This window comes from Carcharodon carcharias, chromosome 18, assembly GCF_017639515.1.
Source record: "Carcharodon carcharias isolate sCarCar2 chromosome 18, sCarCar2.pri, whole genome shotgun sequence".
NCBI lineage: Eukaryota > Metazoa > Chordata > Chondrichthyes > Lamniformes > Lamnidae > Carcharodon > Carcharodon carcharias.
Genome location: NC_054484.1, coordinates 349,580 through 366,650, shown reverse-complemented (window position 1 = coordinate 366,650; position 17,071 = coordinate 349,580). Strand labels below are relative to the sequence as shown.

Here is a 17,071-nt window from a genome sequence, read left to right as displayed (position 1 = left end):
CGGCCTGTAATTTCCCGTCTTTTGCCTCACTCCCTTCTTAAACAGGGGGGTTACATTAGCGATTTTCCAGTCCTCTGGGTCCCTCCCTGACTCCAGTGATTCCTGAAAGATCACCACTAACGCCTCCACTATCTCTTCAGCGATCTCCTTCAGAACTCTGGGGTGTAATCCATCTAGTCCAGGCGATTTATCCACCTTCAGACTTTTCAGTTTTCCTAGCACCTTCTCCTTGGTAATGGCCACCATACTCACCTCTGCCCCCCAACTCTCTTGAACTTTGGGGATGTTACTCGTGTCTTCCACTGTGAAGACTGACGCAAAGTACCTATTCAGTTCCTCCGCCATTTCTTTGTTCCCCACTACTACTTCTCCAGCGTCATCTTCCAGCGGCCCAATGTCCACTTTTGCCTCTCTCTTACCCTTTATATATCTAAAAAAACTCTTGCAATCTTCTTTTATATTACTGGCTAGTTTACCAGATGAAGCTGTCCTGTCCACAGAGGCAACCAGCAGCAAGTGATGTCCTGAACTCCTCACTAATCGCTTTGACAAGGTAACTGAACCCTCTTATCCCACCCATGGATGAGGTTTGGATAATTGTGTCCTGCCCGATTGCCCGTTTTGCCTGTGCGACGACCCAAAAATCATACGGGCTATGTAAAGTCAGACACAATTGGTGTCTCAAGGGCCTTAACTGGCCACTTAATTAATGGCGGGTGCGTATCCATCTCCATCATGTGTCCACCTGATGAAATATCGCAAAAGTGAGCGGTGATGTCGGCTCACCCTGCCAATGTCAACATGTTTTATTTAAGCTCGAGGCAAGGGGGGAGAATGGGAGGGGGAGGGGGTGTGGGAGGGGAGGGGGGAGAGGATGGGTAGTGAGGGGGGAGGGGGAGGATGGGAGGGGGGAGTGTGGAGAGTGGGGGATAGTGAGGGGAGTGGGGGTAGTGAAGGGGGTGGGAGGTAGTGAGGGGGGTAGTGTGGGGGGAAGGAGTGTGGGGGTGGAATGGGGAGGGGGTAATGAGGGGGGAGAGTGGGGGATAGTGAGGGGGAGGGGGAGTGTGGGGGTGGAATGGGGAGGGGGAGTGTGGGGGGAGTGTGGGGGTGGAATGGGGAGGGGGTAATGAGGGGGGAGTGTGGGGGATAGTGAGGGGGAGGGGGAGTGTGGGGGTGGAATGGGGAGGGGGTAATGAGGGGGGAGTGTGGGGGATAGTGAGGGGGAGGGGGAGTGTGGGGGTGGAATGGGGAGGGGGTAATGAGGGGGGAGTGTGGGGGTAGTGAGGAGGGAGGGGGGAGTGTGGGGTGGAATGGGGAGGGGGGAGTGTGGGGGATAATGAGGGGGTGGGAGGTAGTGAGGGGGGAGTGTGGGGGTGGAATGGGGAGGGGGTAATGAGGGGGGAGTGTGGGGGATAGTGAGGGGGAGGGGGGGTGTGGGGGATTGTGGGGGGGGAGTGTGGGGGATAGTGAGGGGGAGTGTGGGGGTGGAATGGGGAGGGGGTAATGAGGGGGGAGTGTGGGGGATAGTGAGGGGGGAGTGTGGGGGGTAGTGAGGGGGGAGGGGGGTGTGTTGGGGGGAGTGTGGGGGATAGTGAGGGGGGAGGGGGGATAGTGAGGGGGAGGGGGGAGTGTGGGGGATAGTGAGGGGGGAGTGTGGGGGATAGTGAGGGGGAGGGGGGTGTGTGGAGGGGGAGGGGTGTGTGTGGGGGGGAGTGTGGGGGATAGTGAGGGGGGAGGGGGGATAGTGAGGGGGAGGGGGGTGTGTGGAGGGGGAGGGGGGTGTGTGGGGGGGAGTGTGGGGGATAGTGAGGGGGGAGGGGGTGGGGGATGGGGTGTGAGGGGGGATGGAGGGGGCAGTGTGGAGGGGGTCGTTACCATGGTCCCTGGAAACGCGCGATGACGACAGCGCGCATGCGCGGTTAGCCAGTCCTCCTCTTTCCCAGGATTCCTCAGCGGGTAATGGCGGCCGCTGCCGAGATCCAGTTCGCCCAGCGTTTGGCCTCCAACGAAAAGCGCTTTCGGGATCGAGCCGTCCGCAAACTCCGCCGCTATCTCAGCGCCCGCTCGCAGCGGCTCTCAGGTAAAGGCAGCCTGGGGCCTCGGGCACAGACCCAGGGCCTAACCGGGGAACGGGTTCACACGTGGGTTATCGGGGGAGGAGGGAATGGAGAGGGGAGAGGAGGTGGAGGGGAGGGAGGAGGTGGAGGGAGTGGGGGAGGGAGGAAGGGGAGTGGTGGAGGGAATGGGGGGAGGAGGGGAGGGTGGGGGGAGGATGGGAGGGGAGGGAGGAGGGGGACGAGGGGAGGGAGTGGGGAGGGGGGGTGTGGGGTGAGGGAGGGAGTGGGGGAGTCGGGGGAGTGGGATGAGGGAGGGAGTGGGGGAGGAGGGTGAGGGAGGGAGTGGGGGAGGAGGGTGAGGGAGGGAGTGGGGGAGGAGGGTGGGAGTGGGGGAGGAGTGGGGAGGTGGATGAGGGGTGAGGGGTGAGGGCAGAGGGGAGATGGCTGAGGGTGGAGGGGAGGGGTGTGCTCGGGAGGGAGAGGAGGGTGTCAGAGGGAGGGGGTGCCGGGGTTGGAGGGTGGGGAGGGATGTGAGGGGGGTTGGGGAGGGATGGAGGAATGGTGAGGAAGGGAGGGGAGCGGAGGGGGCCGGCAGGGGCAGGGTAGCGGAGGGGGCCGGGGATGGAGGTGGGGAGAGATAGAGGTCGATAGGTTATCGGGTGTAGGTTGGAACGTGGTGTTGAAGTTACTTTCCGAACAGCCGTGATTTTACTCAATGGCGGAACAGGCTTGAGGGGCTCAGTGGCCTACTCTTGATTTGGATGTTTGTGATCACCCCAAACTCCCTCACACTCGGGTCAAGATGTATTCATGTTCTGTTTTCTTTTTTAGGTGGTTTCAGCCAGGATGAGTTACTGAAGATATGGAAGGGTATCTTCTACTGCATGTGGATGCAAGACAAACCTCTGTTACAGGTAAGGAATTGTTCCAGCAGGGGGTTCCCAAACTATTCGTCAATCCCCAATGGAGTTGCAGAAATGGTGTTTGGGGTTATGAACTCCCCTTGTGAGGTACTGTGTACAGTTTGGTCTCTTTGCTCAAGAAAGGATATAATTGCAATAAAAGCAGTTCACGATTCCTTGGGATGAAGGGGCTTTCTTGAGGAATGGTCAAATGTGATGAGCCAATACTCACTGGAGTTTAGAATAAAGGAGTGATCTTAATTGAAACATAAGATTTTGTGGGGATTTGATTGGGTAGATGCTGAGTTGATTGTTGCCCTTGTGTCAGAATCTAGAACTAGATGACACATTTTAAAAATAAGCATTCTCCCATTTAAAACTGAAATGAGGAGAATTTTTTTTCTCAGGGTCGTTAGTCTGTGGAAATCTCTTCCCCAGGGAGCACTGAGTCCCTGAATATATTCAAGACTCAGTTTGACAGATTTTTGATCTACAAATGAGTAAATGGTTATGGACCCAGACAGGAAAGTGGAAAGAAAGAAAGTGAATGGTGGAGCAGGCTCGAGGGGCCAAATGGCCTACCCTCGGCAGGAGACCCAGTCCGGAGGAGCTGGCAGGACAGCCCTGGACTCAGTGGATCAATACTGCCAAACAGCAGGGAGCAGACAGTGAGCCCAAAGTGTCCTTTCACCTAAGAAATCACTTTTCTCTCTCGCTGTGGTTGTGTTCTGTTGGTGCCCCCTGACTTGCCTGGTTTTGAACTGGGGATTAAATCAAGGATTCTCTATTTGAAGCTTTTCTTGTTGTTTGCCTCACAATTGGCCAGTAAATGGGACATTCCAGACCATAAGAGAAATGAACATGAGCTAGCAGGGGTGAGTGACACTGCTGGGTCTGAGGACATATATACGATGGGAACCCGGTTGTGACGGGGCTGTAATTAGTAACAGCATTGGGGCTCCTCCTGCAGACTATGAGTACGTACCTTCTTACTCTTCACCTTGACAAGCACAAGGTTGATCATGAATTCAGAGTTTTCAGCACTTGTGGTTTAATCATTAAAACCTCTGCTGTTTGTTACAGGAAGAACTGGCCAACTCCATTTCCCAACTCATACACACGTTCAAGAATCTGGATGCTAGTAAGTTGTTTGGTCTCCCAATATCATGTTCCAGAGACACAAGTTATTAATTGTGTATTGGTGGGGTGGGTGAGGGGTTAAGTGTATCGGATAGATTACCATGGAAGGAAGGCTGCTGAAGCAGACTAAGAATGGTGTTGAGTCAATTAGCTGCATTCTTGGGGAGAAGATAGGGTTTAGGGAAATGGGGAATAGGTGGGTAAGTGGGGTTAAGGATATTTGGAGGCCTCGTGACCTCTCCCACCTAGGAGGACAGGGGCTGCAAAAGTATGGGAACACCATCGCCTGCACAATTCCTTCTAAGTTGCATACTATCCTGACCCCGAACTATATTGCGATCCCTGAGGGGAAATCATAAACGGAAACAGCCAACTTTACTTAAATGACTCCCAAATAAAGATATTATCAATAAGATTTTGTTTTTTGTAGCTTTTACTTGAACACAAATCAGAGCCAACACAAATTACACATGAAATAACAGGCAAATAACGGTCTGTATGAACTGTAAATTACACATGGAATAGCAGATACAAAGGTACATCAGGAAAAATGCACTAATAGCTACACCAGCAACCAATTTAAGAAAATCAGACAAATTCATAACGTATACCTTTGTGCTTTGCTTAAAGTGATATAGATGAGGACCTGTTCTCTGCAAACAAGAAATATGTTTATGCCGTGTGCCTTTTTTGAATTACCCAGAAGCATACATAGGGAGCCAATAGTTCCCCATTAGTTTCTCCATAGCAATGTCTTGGCCAATCGGAATCGACTTGCCAATCAATCAGCATCCTTTTCTCCTGTAGTATAAATTGATGTGATAATTTGCTATTCTGTTGAGTGCAAGACAGGAAAGCTTCAACAGCATCTCACTTTTCAGCATTGACCAAGCAACTGAATCTAGCTTCTTTATGAAATGTCTCCTTGAATGTCTGCCACTGTTCATCTTTTAACCTATTTTCCCAGTCCACTTTAGCCAATTCTGTCTTCATAATTCTGTCTCTTTAAATTATAATTTATAATTCAATTCTGTCTCTTTATGGGCTATGTGGAACATTCCTTGTTCCAATCCTACTCCGGCCCCCTCCCACAACTCTTTTGCCGGTACATCAGTGACTGCTTCGGTGCTGATTCATGCTCTCATCTGGACCTGGAAAAGTTTATTAATTTTGCTTCCAATTTCCAGCCCTCCATCATTTTCACATGGTCCATCTCTGACACTTCCCTTCCCTTTCTTGACCTCTCTGTCTCAATTTCTGGTGATAGACTGTCCACCAATATCCATTCCACCCTACCGACTCCCACAGCTACCTCGACTACAGCTCCTCACACCCCGCTTCCTGTAAGGACTCCATCCCATTCTTTCAGTTCCTTCGCCTCTGTCGCATCTGTTCTGATGCTGCCACTTTCAAAATCAGTTCCACTGACATGTCTTCTTCCTTAACCGAGTTTTTCCACCCATAGTGGTTGACAGGGCCCTCAACCGTGTCCGGCCCATCTCCCGCGCATCCACCCTCACACCTTCCTCTCCCTCCCAGAACCATGATAGGGTCCCCTTGTCCTCACTTATCACCCCACCAGCCTCCGCATTCAAAGGATCATCCTCCGCCATTTCCGCCAACTCCAGCATGATGCCACCACCAAACACATCTTCCCTTCACCACCCCGGCGGCATTCCACAGGGATCGTTCCCTCCGGGACACCCTGGTTCGCTCCTCCATCACCCCCTACACCTCAACCCCCTCCCATGGCACCTTCCCATGCAACCGCAGAAGGTGCAACACCTGCCCCTTCACTTCCCCTCTCCTCACCGTCCAAGGGCCCAAACACTCCTTTCAAGTGAAGCAGCATTTCACTTGCAGTTCCCTCAATTTAGTCTACTGCACTTGCTGCTCCCAATGTGGTTTCCTCTATATTGGAGAGACCAAACGCAGACTGGGCAACCGCTTTGCAGAACACCTGCGGTCTGTCCGCAAGCATGACCCAGACCTCCCTGTCACTTGCCATTTCAACACTCCACCCTGCTCTCCTTGCCCACATGTCCATAACAAAAACAGAATTACCTGGAAAAACTCAGCAGGTCTGGCAGCATCGGCGGAGAAGAAAAGAGTTGACGTTTCGAGTCCTCATGACCCTTCGACAGAACTTCCACATGTCCATCCTTGGCCTGCTGCATTGTTCCAGTGAAGCTCAACACAAACTGGAGGAACAGCACCTCATCTTCCGACTAGGCACATTACAGCCTTCCAGACTGAATATTGAGTTCAAAAAACTTTAGATCATGAACTCTCTCCTCCATCCCCACCCTCTTTCCGAGCCCTCCCCCCCGTTTTTTTCCAATAATTTATATAGGTTTTTCTTTTCCCACCTATTTCCATTATTTTTAATGTATTTCCATCCATTGTTTTACCTTTTAGCCTATTTCGATCCCTTCCCCACCCCCACTAGGGCTATCTGTACCTTGCTCGTCCTGCTTTCTACCCTTAATGTCACCTATTAGCACATTTCTTAGCTAATATCACCATCATCAAAACCTCTTTGTCCTTTTGTCTATGACATCTTTTGGCAATCTCCACCTATCACTCTCCCTCTTTCCAGCTCTACTTGTCCCACCCCCCCCCCCCTTAAACCAGCTTATATTTCACCTCTTTTCTATTTTTACTTAGTTCTGTTGAAGAGTCATACGGACTCGAAACGTTAACTGTGTTCCTCTCCACAGATGCTGTCAGACCTGCTGAGTTTTTCCAGATATTTTTATTTTTGTTTTTGTTCTGTCTTCATAACCTTGTAATTGCCTATAAGTTTTGACTTTGGTTTCAGGTCCACCATTCTCACAATGTAAAATCCTATCATGTTATGATCACTCTTACTGAGAGGATCCTTTACCATGAATTAATCCTGTCTCATTACACATAGTTCTAAGAAACTGTCCCGAATAGACCCTATCAACTCATCCTCCCATTACTGTTGCCATTGATTTGTCCAGTCTATATGAAATTAAATTGCTCATGATTTTTACAAGCCCCCATTATTTCCTGATGTATTCTCTATCCTACAGTGCAGCTACTAATAGGGGGCTTGTAAACTGCTCCCACCAGTGACTTTCCTTTGCTATTTCTTATCTTCACAGAAGCTGATTCTATACCTTGATCTGGCGAGCCAAGATTATTTCTCACTAATGTACAGATATCCTTTATTTACAGAGCTACCCCATCTCCTTTTACTTTCTTCCTATCCTTTTGAAATGTCAAATGCCCTTGAATGTTCAGATGTGATCACTCTACAACCATGTCTCTAATGGTTATATCATACTTATTTATTTCTATTTGTGGTATCATCCATCTTGCTATGAAAGCTGTGTGCATTCTTTAAAGAGCCTTTAATTCTGTCTTGTCCTTGTTTGCTGGTGTCCACTTATATATGTGCCCTCTGTCCCTTCCTGTCAAGCTCTGGTTATCATTACCCATGTCACTACCCTGCACTATTGCCTTGTGCTTCCTCTTCAACTTTCCAAATCTCCCATCACATGAACCGCCTCCTCCCCCACAATTTAGTTTGAAGCCCCCCTCTATGTCCCTAGTGAAACAATTCAATAATTGGAAGTGACCTTTGGTCTTTGTGATCTTGGATTAGAGGAAGTGAACCCTTTTTAACTGAGCTAAAAGGATGTTGGTAAGGAAATCCATGTAGCATGGTCGGTGGCTGGGGAGGAGCAGGGTGAAGTTCCAAGGATGAAGCTGAATGAGTGCAGGGGTGAGGAGGTCTCTAAGCACTGGCAGCTGCAAGGACTGATGCAGTCAGAATACTGAAGCTTGCCAACCTGTGTATATCTCCAGTGGGCTCTGTTGTAATCCCTGATTTAACACGGATAAACTGAGCAGTCTTATTTTTTACCCTGCTCCAGAGTTCCTGTTTATGGAGACATTCTTTCAGACAATGAATCGTGAGTGGAATGGAATCGATCGTCTTCGGCTGGATAAATTCTACATGGTGAGATTTAGTTTCTTTTCCCTGATGCTTGGGCTCAGACAACCGTTGTACTGACACCCAGGATATCCGCGGATGTTGGTTATTCAGCTCCATGACTTCTAGCAATGAGAAAGGCAACCCTGAGAAATGTGTCTCTAAAAGTAGCGCTATCCTTTCCTCCCAACTCAGACTGAAGATGAGCCATAATCTAGGCTGACATATGTGTAATACTGAGGGAGTGCTTCTATCAAATGCAGATTAACTGATGTTCTGTTAGACTGTCCAGACTGCTGCTGATGTGATGCTGCTATTCAGAGGGAAGTTGTAGGTGGGAGAATTTGCTTGGTGGGGCTCCTCCCTAAGCAGACACCACCATTCTGTGTGTGAAGGTTTGCTCCCTAGGTCAGGGTAACTTTTTGGTTCTGAATTTTCTCAGTGTATCTCAGGCTGGGAGCAGTTGTGTTTCCTGCCAGCCTGTTACCTGGTTCCCCCTCATTATCCCAAATGCACTTCAACCGCAACCTCCAAAACTGATTTAATTGTGTGAAAGGGCAAGGTGTAAATTTGCTCCATTTCCCCCAACTCCCCTGAGCCCTAACATTTATCTCCTGAAAGCACAGATTCCTGCTCTGATACAGTTCCAAAGCTGCTACCTCTCTTCATTGGCCATTCTTTGAAATTTGGTTTGCTATCCTGTGATAGAACGTTATCATATCTGGGTCTGATCCCATCTCAGCTGAGGTCCAGGAGCAGCCACTGGTGAGTAATGAGCAGGATCCCAGCTGTGATTTTGCTGCTTTGCCCTTGTTCATTCATGGGGTGTGGGCTTTGTTGGCTGGGCCAACATTTATTGCCCATCCCTAATTGGCCTTGAAGGTGGTGGTGAGCTGCCTTCTTGAACCGCTGCAGTCCATGTGGTGTAGGTACACCCACAGTGCTGTTAGGGAGAGAGTTCCAGGGCTTTGACCCAGCGACAGTGAAGAAACGGCGATACATTTCCAAGTCAGGATTTTGCATGACTTGGAGGGGAACTTCCAGGTGGTGGTGTTCCCATCTATCTACTGCCAGATGGTAGTGCTCGTGGGTTGGAAGGTGCTGTCTAAGGAACCTTGGTGAATTCCTGCAGTGCATCTTGTAGATGGTACACACACTGCTGCTACTGTGTGTCGGTGGCAGAGGGAGTGAATGTTTGTGGATGTGATGCCAATCAAGCAGGCTGCTTTGTCCTGGATGGTGTCAAGCTTCTTGAGTTTTGTGGGAGCTGCACTCATCCAGGCAAGTGGAGAGTATTCCATCACACTCCTGACTTGTGCCTTGTAAATGGTGACATGCTTTGGGGAGTCAGGAGGTGGGTTACTCACCGCAGGATTCCTAGCCTCTGTTGTTGTAGCCACAATATTTATATGGCTAGTCCAGTTCAGTTGAGGTGGGGTAAGTCAGCAGTGATCCAGGATTAAATCCAGGAATGTTCCGATTTTTGATTCAGCTCCATATAAAGCAGTGATACTCTGAGCTGATCCACTGGGGAAGCCGTGTTAAAAGTGAAGGAGGTTAAACTGAATGGAGAATTGTAACTGTTATTGATGCTATGCCCTTTCCCCTTTCCCCACAGCTTATCCGCTTGGTGCTGAGGCAGTTTCTGGAGGAATTGAAGAGCATGAGTTGGGATGACAGGTGAGTAGAACTTTAAACGATCCTCCAGGCAGTGGTTTTGCACAGAAACTGAAAACGCTAATTCCTGATGCCAATTGGCCAGGCAGCATGAACAGTTTTGCTTGTGCGCTCAACTCTCACTGTCAACCAGTGCATATGCAGTTTCTCTCATTGCTGGCTTCATTGGTATGTGCCCGTTGGCTGGTGCCAGTGTGGGTTTGCACGTCTGCCACTGGCCTGTGCCCTCTTCTCTGGCAGTGCTGATGATCAGTTATTTCAGAGGCCAAAATAATGCTGCATGCATGGAATTTGTGTAGTATAAGCTCATGTGAACATGTTTGGCATCTGGTTAACAATCAATGTACCCTTGTCAGCAGAGTCTTATATTATTTGGGTTGTTCCCAGAGGGCAAACATGTCACTCTGATCCAGACAGCATTCCATAACTCTGTTTCAGCTTTTCTACAGATAGTTGTTTGGTAGCACAAAAATTGAGTATTACTGAAAAAAGAGGCATTTTGTCAAAGCTTTTCGTCTTGCACTCATCAGGACAATCGCAAGAAATATTAATGTCAGGGGAAACAATAAGGTTATACTGTATGAGAAGAGAGTGCTGATTGGTTGGCAGAAGTCTGGTTACACGTGGTAATGACACACACAATCCCACTGTGATTGCCATAGAGAACACACCAGTTAATGGTGCAGAACGTCTTTGTTGGATTCCATGAAAAACATGTCTTCAATGGAATGACACCTTAATGACAATGGAATGACATCCTACCCCTTGCATATTTCTAATATGTAGATCACAGAATTGTTACAGTGTAGAAGGAAGCCATTTGGCCATCATCTCTGCACTGGCTCTGAGCATTTTAACTTTGTGCCAATCCCCTGTCCTTTCCCCGTAACCCTGCACATTGTTTCTATTTAGATAATTATCTAATGCCCTCTTGAATGCCTCGATTGAACTTGCCTTTGCCACACTTCCAGGCAGTGCATTCCAAACCCTAACTACTCGCTGTGTGAAAAAGTTTATTCTCACCTCACATTTGCTTCTTTTGAAAACACTTTAAAACAGTGTCCTCTGGATCTCGATCCGTTTACGAGTGGGAACGGTTTCACCCGACCTAGGGTGTCCGGACCCCTCATGATTTTGAAAACTTCTATCAAATCTCCTCTCCAAGGAAAACAGCCCCAACCTCTCCAATTTTTCCTCATAACTGAAGTGCCTCATCCCTGGAACCATTCTCATAAACCCCTTCTGCACTCTCTCCAATGCGTTCACATCCTTCCTATAGTGTGGTGCCCAGAACTGCACACACTACTCCAGCTGAAGTCTAACCAGTGTCTTATGTAAATTCATCATAACCTCCCTGGTTTTGTACTCTATGCCCCTATTAATGAAGTCTAGAATACTGTATGCTTTAGAAACAGCTCTCTCTACCTGCCCTGCCACCTTTTAATGACTTATGTACATATACACTCAGGTGCCTCTGCCCCTGCACACCCTTTAGAATAGTATCCTTTATTTTATACTGATTCTCCGTGTTCTTTGTACTGAAATGCATCACCTTACACTTCCCCACATTGAACTTTATCTGCCACCTTTTCTGCCCACTCCACCAATGTGTCAGTGTCTTTTTGAAGTTCTACACTGTTGTCCTCACAGGGGAACTCGGCTACAAACCTTCCTCCAGCCCGAAAAATACCCAATAACCATTACTCTGTTTCCTATCCCTCAGCCAATTTTGTGTTTGTGTTGCTGCTGCCCCTTTTATTCCATGGAACCTCCAGTCTGTTGTGTGGCACTGTGTACATCAAGGGCCTTGTCCTCATCAACCAACTCTGTTACCTCTTCAAAAAGTCCAAGTTAGTTAGACATGATTTTCCTTTAACAAATCCATGCTGACTCTTCCAAATCAATCTACATTTTTCCATGTGACTATTAATTCTATCCCGAATAATTGTTTCCAGAAGTTAGATGTTATTTAGATATTCACTGCATTGCCAAAGCCTCCAGGGCTCTAGATAAAGCACTGGAAAATGGGATTAGTGTAGTCAGATCTTTGTTGACCGGTGCGGACACGATGGGCTGAATGGCCTCCTTCTGTGCTGTAAACAGCTGAGTCTATAAGTTTCCCCGCTACCGAAGTTAAACTGACTGGTCTGTAATTGCAGGGCAGATCTTCACAACGTTTTTGAACAAGGACATAATGTTTGCAATTCTCCAGCCCTCCGGCACCTCCCCCAAATCCAGGGAACATTGAAAGATTATTGCCAGTGTCTCTGTGGTTTCCACACTCTCTTCCTTCAATATTCTTGGATGCTTCTTATCCAGTCCTGATGCCTTATTAAATTTAAGTACCAACAGCTTATCCATTATCTCCTCCTTATCAATTTTAAACGTTTCTAGTGACTGAGTTTCCTTCTCTGTCACCATGGCCTGGGCAGCATCTGCCTCGTAGGTAAAGACAGATGCAAAGTATTCACCTCAGCCATGTCACTTGCCTCTGTGTAAATTTGGTCCCTAATTGGCCCTACTCCTTTTACCATTGATGTGCTGATAGAATACTTCAGGATTTCCTTTTATGTTAGCTGCCAGTCTTTTTTCACAGTCCCTCTTTGCTTCTTGTATTTGCTTTTTCACATCCCTTCTGAACCTTCTGTATTCAGCTTGATTCTCAATTGTATTTGCTACCTGACACCTGTCGTAAGCACACTTTTTCTTGTTTAACTTAATTTCTGTCTCCTTTGTGATACAATGATCACTGTCCCATAAATATTCCCCCACTGTCACTTTATCTACTTGGCCCACCTCATTCCCAAGAACCAGGTTTAGCAGTGCCTCCTTTCTTGTTGAACTAGACGCATACTGCTGTAGGAAATTCTCCTGAACACAACCTAGGAATGTTTGTCCCTCACTGCCTCTCTCACTCCACTATCCCAGTCTATATACAGGTAATTAAAGTCCCGCATTATAACTACGATGTTTACACCTCTCTGTAATTTCCTTGCAGATTTGTTCCTTTGTATCCTTCCCATTAGCTGGTGGTCTATATATTACACCGAGCAATGTAATTGTGCCCTTCTTGTTCCTTAGCTTTAGCCAAATTGATTTTGTCCTTGAATCCTCTGACACATCCTCTTTCTCCAGTAGTGCAATACTCTCCTTAACCATAAACACCACCCTCCTTTTTTCCCTTTCCTATTCTTTCTGAACTCCTTGTAACCAGGAATATTTAGCACCCAGAAACTTCATAATCCCACAAGGCAATCTGTACCTGTAACATTCCAATTTTATTAACTATAATGTATGCTTTCACTAAAAGCAGTGCAACCCTGATTTAGACTTCATTACTTGCTCCCTTACTCTGACTCCATCTATTAACTTACTATTCTCTATTTTAGTGCTATCTGCCTCTCCCAGCATTCCGTGCACCCTGGTATCACTTGCTGATATTTTCTCTTGGTTCTCACATCCCTGCTAAGTTAGCTTAAACCTCCCCAACAGCACTAGCAAAATGACCCGCAAGGACCTCAGTCCCTGCTCTGTTCAGATGCAACCCATCCGACTTATACAGGTGCCATCTCCCCCCGAGCCAGTCCCAGTGTCCCATGAAGCTAAAGCCCTGTCTTATTATTTTTGTACTCGCTTGGACGTGGCACTGGGAGCAATCCAGAGATTACTACTTTAGGGGTCCTGCTTACTAATTTTCTACCTAGCTCCCTAAATTCTGATTGCAGGACCACATCCCCCTTCCTACCTAAGTTATTGGTAGCAATGTGGACCGTGACCTCTGGCTGTTCACCCACCCCCAGAGGAATGTCCTGCAGCTGCTCTGTGACATCTTTGACCCTGGAACCAGGGAGGCAACACACCATCCTGGAGTTAAGCCTATGGCTACGTTTTTTTACTGTATTTAACTTGGAGGGCTTTTTTTCCAATGAGATGCATGGCAGGGCAGCTCAGTCCCGTGTTATGTACTGCCTGCAACATGTGGGAAGTCCTAGATGCTCCTTGTGCTCTGACTTGACCACGTGTGCAGGAAGTGCCACCAGCTGCAGCTACTTGAGCTCTGAGTTTCGGAGCCTGAGCAGCAGCTGGAGACTCTGAGGTACATCCGCGAGGCTGAGAGTTTCATGGATAGCATGTTTTAAGATATGGTCACCCCACAGCTTATGGAAGTGCTGACAGAGAAGGAATGGGTGACCATTAGTCAGAAGAAAGGTGTCAGGCAGGTAGTCAGGAAATCCCCAGGGTGCATCTCGCTCAAGAACCGTTTTTCCGTGTTGGAAAACAGCGAGGGTGACGGTTCCTCTGGGGAGTGTAGCCACGGAGATCATGGTACATATTGTTACAACGACATAGGTAGGAAGAGGGATGAGGTCCTGCAAGCAGAATTTAGGGAGCGAGGAAACAGATTAAAAAACAGGACCTCAAAGGTAGTCATCTCTGGATTACTTCTGGTGCACACGCTAGTGAGTATAGAAATAAGAGATTAGTCCAGATGAATGTGTGGCTGGAGAGATGGTGCAGGAGGGAGGGCTTTAGATTTCTGGACATTGGGAACATTTCTGGAGGCAGTGAGACCTGTATAAGGCAGATGGGCTGCACCTGAACTGGAATGGGACCAACATCCTTGTGGGGAGGTTTGCTAGTGCTATTGGGGAGGGTTTAAACTAACTTGGCAGGGGGATGGGATCCTGAGAGGAGCTTCAGCAGGGGAAATGCACAGCCAAAATTAGAAGAGAGAGCAAGTGAGTCTGGAAGGCATAGAAATTGTTGGCCAGTTAAGGCACAAGGGAGTTTGGCACGGTTGGATGGTATTTATTTTAATGCAAGGAGTCTGACAAATAAGGCAGATGAGTTAAGGGCACAGATTAACACATGGAAGTATGATGTCATTGCTGTCACAGAGACATGGTTTGGAGAGGGGCAGAATTGGCAGCTCAATATTCCAGGATATAGGGTCTTCAGGCAAGACAGTGAAGGAGGTAAAAGAGGATGGGGTATTGCAATATTGATCAAGGAATCAATTGCAGCAGTGAGGAGGTATGACATCTTAGTAGGCTAATCAAATGAAGCCATATGGGTAGAACTGAAAAACAAAAAAGGAGGAATCACATTGTTGGGAGTGTACTATAGGCCCCCAAACAGTCAGAGAGAAATAGAAGAGCAGATATGTAGGCAAATTTCAGAGAAGTGTAAAAATAATAAGGTAGTAATAGTGGGGGATTTCACCTTCCCCAACATTAACTGGGTTAGTCATAGTGTGATAGGTTTAGAGGGAGCGGAATTCTTAAAATGCATCCAGGAGAGCTTTTTAAGCCAGTACGTAGAAGATCCTACAAGAGAAGGGGGCGGTCCTGGACTTAATTTTAGGGAATGAAGCTGGGCAAGTGGTAGAGGTATCAATGGGAGAGCATTTTGCAGATAGTGATCACAACTCCGTTAGATTCAAGGTTGTTATGGAAAAGGACAAGAATGGGCCAGAAATCAGGGTTCTAAATTGGGGAAAGGCAGAGTGGACTGGGAGCAGCTACTTTTAGGTAAATCTGCGTCAGAGCAGTGGGGCGAGCACAGGGCCAACGTATTCCAGTAAAGATAAAGGGTGGGACCAACAAACCCAGGGAACCCTGGATGTCGAGGATATATAGGATTGATTAAAGAGAAAAAGGAGGCTTATGTCAGACACCGAGGGCACAAAACAGCGGAAACCCTGGAAAGTATAGAATGTGTGGGGGGAACTTAAAGAGGAAATTAGGAGAGCAAAAAGGGGGCATGAAAAAACATTGGCAGATAACATAAAGGAAAATCCAAGTTATTTTACAAGTACATTAAGAGTAAGAGGATAACTAGGGAAAGAGTAGGGCCCATTCAGGATCATAGTAGTAATTTGTGTGCGGAGCTGGAAGATGTAGGTAGGGTTCAAAATGAATACTTTGTGTTGGTGTTCACAAGTGAGAGGGACGATGTGGATATGGAAATCAGGCAGAAGTACCGTGATATAATTAAAGAAATTAACATTGAAGGGGAGGAGGTTCTAAGTGGTCTGGCAGGCTTAAAAGTAGATAACTCTCCAGGCCCGGATGAAATGTATCCTGGGCTGTTGAGTGAGGCAAGGGAGGAGATAGCAGGGGTGCTGGCAATAATTTTCAATACCTCTCTGGCCACAGGGGAGGTGCTAGAGGACTGGCCAATGTGGTACTGTTATTCAAAAAGGGAGGAAGGGATAAACCAGAGAACTACAGGCCAGTCAGTCTAACCTCAGTGGTGAGGAAACTATTGGAAGCAATTCTGAGGGACAGAATTAATCTACACTTGAAGAAGCAGGGATTAATCAAGGACAGTCAGCATGGTTTTGTTAAGAGGAGGTCACGTCTGACCAATTTGATTGAATTTTTCGAAGAGGTGGCCACGTGTGTAGATGAGGGCAATGCATTTGACTTAGTCTACTTGGACTTCAGCAAGGCCTTTGATAAGGTCTCGCATGGGAGACTGATAACAAAGGTAAGAGCCTATGGGATCCAAGGTAATTTGGCAAATTGGATCCAGAATTGGCTGAGTGGCAGGAAGCAGAGGGTGATGGTCGAGGGCTGTTTTTGTGAATGGATGCCTGTGTCCAGTGGGGTTCCACAGGGATCGGTGTTGGATCCCTTACTGTTTGTGGTATATATAAACGATTTAGACTTGAATGTAGGAGGGTTCATCTTTAAGTTCACGGATGACATGAAAATTGTTGTGGTGCTAAACAGTGAGGAGGATAGGCTTAGATGACAGGAGGATATAGATGGGCTGATCAGTGGCAAATGGAATTTAATCCGGATAAGTGTGAGGTGATGCACTTCGGCAGGACAAACAAGGCACGGGAATGCATGATGAATGGTAGGACCCTGGTAAGTACCAAGGATCAGAGGGACCTTGGTGTGCATGTCTACTAGTCCCTTACGGTAGCAGATCAGGTAGATAAGGTGGTTAAGAAGTCATATGGGATACTTATTAGCCGAGGCATAGAATGTAAGAGCAGGGAGGTTATGCTGGAACTGTATAAAACACTGGTTAGGCCACAGCTAGAGTATTGTGTGCAGTTCTGGAATCCGCATTATAGGAATTTGTGATTGCACTAGAGAGAGAGCAGAGGAGATTTACTAGGATGTTGCCTGGGCTGGAGAGTTTTAGTTATGAGGAGAGATTGGATAGACTGGGGTTATTTTCCCTGGAGCAGAGGAGATTGAGGGGGGAACATGATTGAGGTGTATAAAATTATATGAGGCATAAATAGGGTCGACAGGAAGGAATTTTTCCCCTTGGTGGAGGGATCAATAACCAGGGGGCAAAGATTTAAGGTA

At 47.5% G+C, this 17,071-nt stretch overlaps 1 protein-coding gene across 2 annotated transcripts in view; it reads left to right on the top strand.

The window, feature by feature from the left end:
- The first annotated feature begins 1,938 nt into the window (after positions 1–1,938).
- The window catches only part of LOC121290945 (ribosomal RNA processing protein 1 homolog A), a 55,798-nt gene continuing 40,665 nt past the window's right edge, over positions 1,939–17,071 (top strand). The window contains exons 1-5 of one of the 2 annotated variants that reach the window (XM_041212005.1): positions 1,939–2,080; positions 2,889–2,971; positions 4,043–4,100; positions 8,005–8,090; positions 9,682–9,743. In XM_041212005.1, coding sequence (XP_041067939.1) covers positions 1,960–2,080; positions 2,889–2,971; positions 4,043–4,100; positions 8,005–8,090; positions 9,682–9,743 — 410 coding nt within the window. In that variant the 5' untranslated portion in view covers positions 1,939–1,959. The remainder of the gene's footprint in view (positions 2,081–2,888; positions 2,972–4,042; positions 4,101–8,004; positions 8,091–9,681; positions 9,744–17,071) is intronic. The other variant, XM_041212006.1, reaches the window with a different exon arrangement.